Source organism: Erinaceus europaeus, chromosome 3 (assembly GCF_950295315.1).
Source record: "Erinaceus europaeus chromosome 3, mEriEur2.1, whole genome shotgun sequence".
Taxonomy (NCBI): Eukaryota; Metazoa; Chordata; class Mammalia; order Eulipotyphla; family Erinaceidae; genus Erinaceus; species Erinaceus europaeus.
In genome coordinates this window covers 170,717,060-170,723,731 of record NC_080164.1, presented here as the reverse complement: position 1 = coordinate 170,723,731, position 6,672 = coordinate 170,717,060, and the positions used below count along the sequence as shown (strand labels likewise).

The 6,672-nt window shown below is 45.9% G+C and overlaps 1 protein-coding gene across 3 annotated transcripts in view; it reads right to left on the bottom strand.

Moving 5' to 3' along the window:
• Positions 1 to 536: 536 nt before the first annotated feature.
• ADGRA3 (adhesion G protein-coupled receptor A3) overlaps positions 537 to 6,672 on the bottom strand; it is a 144,993-nt gene continuing 138,857 nt past the window's right edge. For all 3 annotated transcript variants that reach the window (XM_060188272.1, XM_060188274.1, XM_007523879.3), the window contains 3 exons: positions 5,525 to 5,670; positions 2,573 to 2,668; positions 537 to 2,236 (listed from right to left, as the gene is read on the bottom strand). In XM_060188272.1, coding sequence (XP_060044255.1) covers positions 988 to 2,236; positions 2,573 to 2,668; positions 5,525 to 5,670 — 1,491 coding nt within the window. In that variant the 3' untranslated portion in view covers positions 537 to 987. The remainder of the gene's footprint in view (positions 2,237 to 2,572; positions 2,669 to 5,524; positions 5,671 to 6,672) is intronic.

Here is a 6,672-nt window from a genome sequence, read left to right as displayed (position 1 = left end):
TGCCCCAGAGTAGTTAAGGCTCCACTTAGATAAAAAAAAAAAAAAAAGGGGTGGGGGTGGGGGAGAAGGAAAGAGGGATTTGTTTCACTGAAAACTACATCTGATGAGGCAGCAGGGGGTGTGCGTGATAGAACACACACGCTACCATGCTCAAGGACCTGGGTTCAAGGGCTGAGTCCCCACTTGCAGGGTGAGGAGTTTTGTTAGTGGTGAAGTAGGTCTGCAGGTGTCTCACTTTCTCTTCTCTTCCCTCTATAATTATCTCTGCCTTATCAAATTTAAATAAATAGATTTATATTTAAAATTAAAAAGGGGGGGAAAGCCTAATGGTTATGCAAAGGGACTTTCGTGCCTGAGGCTCTCAAGTCTCAGGTTCAATTCCCCACACTGTCATATGCCAGTGCTGAGCAGTACTCTGGTTAAAAATAAATAAATAAATAAATGAAATAAAATAAAAAACACATTATTTACCAAGTATACTCATCTAAAATCACTTGGACATATACCATAACCAGTCATGCTAATCACATACAAAATTCTATTAGCCTAATAACTAATTTATTATTAAAATATCCCAATGCACAAAACTTCATTCTGACGGAATCGCAGCGCTTCTGTGGTAGGATATCAAAATATACAACAGACACAAGGACACACGTCTGCTTATTGTACAGAAAACAGGCCCAAACTTTTTGTGAAATATCACAGATCCCAAAAAATTACATTTCAGAGTCTCAAAATGTCCTGCTGGTGTTTTGATAATTAAAACAAGGTTTTCTTTTTTTTTTTTTTTCCTTTTAATCCATTAAAAAAAAAAAGGGAAGGGGGTATAAAATACATAAAATCCGAAACTTAAAAGAGGTTTACTCAACACTCCTTTGAATCCCGAAGGGGGACTGTAAACAGTTTTTTTTCCGCCTGTTCAGAGCCTGGAAGAATGTGGAAATCACAGATTGTACAGCTCTCTGCCTCAGGAGTCCACTGACACTACACAGTAGTTTCATGTTTCCATAACCCAGTCCTGACATGGCCAGTGCCTCCTGTCCCAGGCGAAGGTCCTTCCTGCCCGCTGCTTTTAATCGGTCCATTCTGGACAGCCAAGTTGAGGCCATAAGACTTCTGCTGACTCTCCAGTTCCACTGAGATGGGCTTCCTCAGAGCATCCTTCTTGCTGCTGGTGGAAAGAGGCTTTTCAAAGTCCCTGCTGCTGCTTTTGGGCAGAGTGCTGCAGGCGTCGCTACTGTCTTGCGGGGGTGGGTTGTACTGCCTCTCACGGTGGGCCAGATAGACCCTACGACTCCTGGAATGGCCTTCACTGGGGCCCTGGCGGCTTTTGGGGAAGCCGTTCTGCACGCTGCCCTCCACGCTGGTGGGGACGTCGTAGGCATATTCTCGGAGGACCGTGAGCCTGCTGGCCCGGTGGCCTTTGCTTCTGTTCTTGTGGTGGCGGCTGGCATGCACGCTGCTGCGGAACTGCACTTCCAAGGGGGCCACGTGCATCTTGATGTCATTGTCCACGGAGTGCTCGGTCAGGCTGGTGTCCAGCTGTGGTGTGGAGTTCAAAGGCAGCGAGCTGCTGTAGCACTGTGCAGCAGCCGCCTGCAAGTTGGTCAGCTTGCAGCCCTGGGAGGAGTTTTTGAAGCTGGAGGCGCTTTTGTTGGTGCATGACGACTCAGCGCTGCTGTTGGTGCACTTGGGGGGCTCTCCGTTCGATCCTGCAGAGTTGGGGGGCTGCGTGGAGTTGACCTGCACGGAGTAGGAACTGCGGCCCGGGCAGCAGGCCATGATCCAGGCCAGTCGCACGTCCTCGCGGTTGACGCAGTGGTGAACCACCAGGAAGGCGCTGAGGCTCAGACACGTGGCTCCGAAAAAGAAGCTGAACACCAAGTCTAAAGGGTAATACAAGGACACAGCCAGGGCTCCAAACAACCACAGGGAGGCGAATAAAACCAAAGCCAGGCCAGCTCCCAAAAGCTGAGCGTGGAAGGTGTGTTCGTTTTCCAAAGCTGAAGTGGAAATCAAAGAGAGAGACAGGGAGTCCTGATGGTTCACTTCGCTATTTTCATTGGCCGCCAGCCTCTGCTGCTCCTCCGTGGGCTCTTTGAGCTCATACTTCCGTTCAGGGTGTCTCTTCAACTGAATAAATATACTTAGAAAATACATACAGTTTACAAAAGTGATGAAGCCGGCTGGCCCATAGAAGGCTCCCAAAGAGGGCTCCCACGCCATCCAGCAACTGGAGAAGAGAGTGAGGGAACCAGGTTAGATATGTCTTTTTATTATTTGATAAAGACACAGAGAAAATGAGAAGGGAGGGGACAGAGAGAGGGGAAGAGACAGAGAGACACCTGCAGCCCTACTTCACCGCTCGTGAAGCTTTCTCCCTGCAGGTAGGGACCAAGGGCTCAAACCCCGGTCCTTGCACACGGTGATGTGGGTGTTTGACCAGGTGTGCCACTGCCTGGTCCCCCACTAACTGTCTATGGAAATACAACTGCCACTAGGACCTGGGTAATAGGGTAAAAAGAAGCAAGCCAGCAGGTCAAGTACACAGAGAATACAAAATACTCACTAAGGCGCATCTGGCCGACTGCCATAATTCTTGATGTTTGCTGCCGCCGTAATGCCACAGACTATGATGGGGATACCCCCACCAATCAGGTAAAACCTGAAAGAAGGGGAGTAACAGTTCACCATCGTTCCACTGTGTAGGACTTACAGGCATCACTGTATCACTGCATCGGTGCTGCTGTGCTGTAAGACGGATAGTTAGTCCTATTCTGAGAATAAACGCAAGGCCAACTTTTGCAAGCTGCTTCACCGGAAATCACGTCCACATTTTTTTATTTCTTAAATCTTTATTTATTAGATAGAGACAAGCAAAAATTGAGATGGGGGGGAGGAGACAGTGAGGGAGAGAGACACCTACCTGCAGCACTGCTTCACCACTTGCAAAGTTTTCCCCTGCAGGTGGGCTCGAACCTGGGTCTTTGGTCATTGTTAACATGTGGACTTGGCCAGGTGTGCCACCGCCTGGCTCCCCAGCAACCACATTTACAAAGTCCTTTCTTCTTTTCTTTTTATTATCTTTATTTATTGAATAGAGATAGCCAGAAAGGAAGAGGGAAGGGGGGAGGGAGAGAGGGAGAGACAGAGAGACACCTGCAGCACTGATCCACCACTTGCAAAGCTTTTCCCCTGCAGGTGGGGACCGGAGGCTTGAACCTGGGTCCTTGTGCACTGTAACATGTGTGCTCAACAAGGTGTGCCACCACCCGGCCCCCTTTTTTCTTTATTTCTTAAATATATTTATTTTGGAAAGAGATAAAGATATAGAAAAAGAGGGGGAGATAGAAAGAGGGAGGAATTGAGAGGCAAAGATCTTTGTAAGTACTTCACCTCTTGTGATGTTTTCCCCCTGCAGGTAGGGATGGGGGCATGAACAGGAGTCCTTAAGCACTGTAATGTTATGCTCAACTAGGATCACCAACACCTAACACCCTTTTCCTCCTCCTCTTCTTTTTGGTTTGCATTGCTTTTATTCAAGCAGGTCTAGTAAGTTTCTGTGTTGTCTGAGTTGAGGAAAGTTAGTTGATCGGCTTCTGCCACCTGGTGGACAGGCAAGGTAATGCACAGATGTGGCAGGGAGAATCTTAGTTGTATACATTTTCCCCCTTTTTGTTAAAAGGGACCAGTTGTGGTGAGGTTTAGCTGCTGGAATGGCAAATTGTTCCATTGCAAATTGGACTTTTAAGACTTCATAGTTCAAACAAAATATATAACAACGCTTTACTAGTGTCCAGCTAACGTTGCATGTTCCAAAAGGTCCTGTCAGCATGGGCACTTATCACTCCCCCTACCCCCATTCACAGAGCTGAGGAAGGTTCTAGATTAGATCCCAGCAGCTTCACAGGGTACACAGGGCTTCCCTGACCCACTGGCCACAGGTTGGGAGGGGAGAGCAAGAAAAATAGCCATTTGGTAAGAACTGATGACATGAAGAAAACTTGTGTTTAGAACCTCTTTGCACTCTCTGCAAAGAGAAAACAGGGAATTTTCTGCCCTGGTGGGGTCTGCAAGTACCCTCAGAATCTTGAAGTTGCATCAGCCCCTTCCTGAGACACAGTTCAAATACTGAACTGGCTGGACAAATGTCAAATTCACAACATATATATTTTTTTCCCAAACACCCTTTCCATTTATTTCCTGTAGCACTGGCAGTCCACACATGCACAATCCCACCAACTTTTTCATTTTTTCAATTTCAGATATATGTACTTAGAGAGAAAGGAAGAGCTATCACAGCACTGGGGTTCCCCCGGGTTCCCCTACGTGTCCCCATTTGGTGCTGAGATTCAAATCTGGTGACACCCGCACAGCAAAGGAGGCATGTGAACTAGACCCTGTGAACTAGCTCCTGACCCCTATGAACTGTTTCTCCGGCTCAGTTACTAACCTCCTAAAACAGGACTTGAGCACTGCTGAAAGCCCTTCCCTTTGAATCAGTAACCCTGGCTTGTGTTTCAGAAGGAGGCCAACATTTGGTCCTCTTCTTCCTGCTCTACTGAGCCACGCCTGTGTCCTTCCCGAAAGAGGCACTACTTCCAAGATCAATGGTAAACTTTATAACCCTCTCTGCCACTCACTATCCAGCTCCTCATCCAAGATTTTAGCATTTACTATGTCAAAACTTTTTGGAACTTTGCATCCTTTCCTTTTTCTGAATAAAAGTGAGATGGAGTCTTTAAAGTCAAACAAACAAACAAAAAGTGTTCCAAAGTCCCAGGTTCAATCCCACACACCATAACCCAGAGCTGAGCAGTGCTCTTGGGGGGGGGGGGGGGGGGTCTTTAAAAAAAAAAAAAAAGCAAAAACATGATTGAGGCTCATGTTTGGAGGATGTAATAGTCACTCCCTGGAGACATCCATATTACTCTTAACCTCCTCCTTCTCCTTTTTTAAATTAAGACTTATTAACTAGAGAGAAAGAAAAAAAAAAAAGAGAGACAACCAGACCATCACTCTGGTACATGCAATAAACTTAGGGTGTCACGCTTGAGAACCCATAGCTTTCTCTTAACATTTTTTCAGCTCCAACTGGATGGATCAAGAGAGAACCTTACTGATAAGAACTTCTTCAGATCTAAGGCCAAGCAGAGCAGGTCAGTTGGGGTGCCCAAGGCAGGCCACCTAGACCTACACAAGGTCTTGATGGAACCCATGAGAGCGTCTTCTAATCTTTTTTTTTTTTTTGTACTTGTTCGACAAATGATTCTTTGTTCCTCTTCTATTAGGCGCGCCTCCCCCCTCATGAATATGAGCATTTCCTGGAAAACTAAATGTAAATGATCACATCACTTTACCTGTACTGTATAAAGCCAGACCTTATTCTAAGTTTGCCAAATCTGGTTGCTTCATAAGCCAATGAACTCCTTCTTTTCTATCCGGCTGACAATCACGTCTCTGCTTCACCTACACTGAGAGTGACCCGAACACCGCATCTGTCAACACAGAGACTCCGTACCTGAGCATGGGTCTGGGTGGCGGTGGCAGTTCATCAGGATCCTGGCATCTTTTGGCTTTTTTGGTGACTTGTTTATAAATATTCCGAGCAGTCACTCCCACCCACAGGACTGTAGCAAGAGTGGAATAGTGAAGAATGATTCCAACCTAGAAGGAAAATCGCAGAATGTATAATAAACTAAAGAGAATATGGATTGTTTTCCACTGCTAAGTGTAGCAGCTGCCACTAAGGGCCATCAAAACTGGTGGGAAGGCAAATTGGTACAGCCCTTGTGAAAAACAAACTGGAGTGTCATTTAAAAGACTTTAGAAAGTGGAATAGAACAAAAATAGGCCTAACGGAGAACACCCCCTCCCCTCTTCATCTGTATTACTCCAGGCTTTAGGTTCATGATTGATCAACAATTTGTTTGGCCTTGTATATTAATTCTCTTTTCAGCCACCAGGTTCCAGATGCTAGCATGATGCCAACCAGACTTCCCTGGACAGACAACCCCACCAATGTGTCCTGGAGCCCCACTTCCTCAGAGGCCTGCCTCACTAGGGAAAGAGAGAGACAGGCTGGGAGTATGCATCTACCTGTCAACACCCATGTTCATCGAGGAAGCAATTATAGAAGCCAGACCTTCCACCTTCTGCATCCCACAATGACCTTGGGTCCATACTCCCAGAAGAAAAAAGAATAGGAAAGCTATCAGAGGAGGGGATTAGATATGGAGGTCTGGTGGTGGGAACTGTGTGGAGTTGTACCCCTCTTATCCTATGGTTTTGTCAGTGTTTCTTTTTTATAAATAAATAAAAATAAATAACTAAGTAAATAAGTGGAACTACCTGACAATCCTACATGGCATTTATCCAAAGGGCATGAAAACACTAATTTGAAAGCATATATGCTCCCCTAAGTTCATGGTTATGCTACTAACAATAAGCAAAACACAGAATCCCACCTCAATACCCACTGACAGGAGACTAAAGAACAGATCTGTACTGTATGTATGCAGTGGCATGAAAACCAGATGACACTGTGTCTTTCTGGACAAGAGGGATGGAAGTGAAGATAGTAAGTCAAAGAGTACTATCAGATGGGTTCATTCACATGTGGACTATAGACAGCGGAAGCAAACTTACTAAGAAATCATAACTTAAACT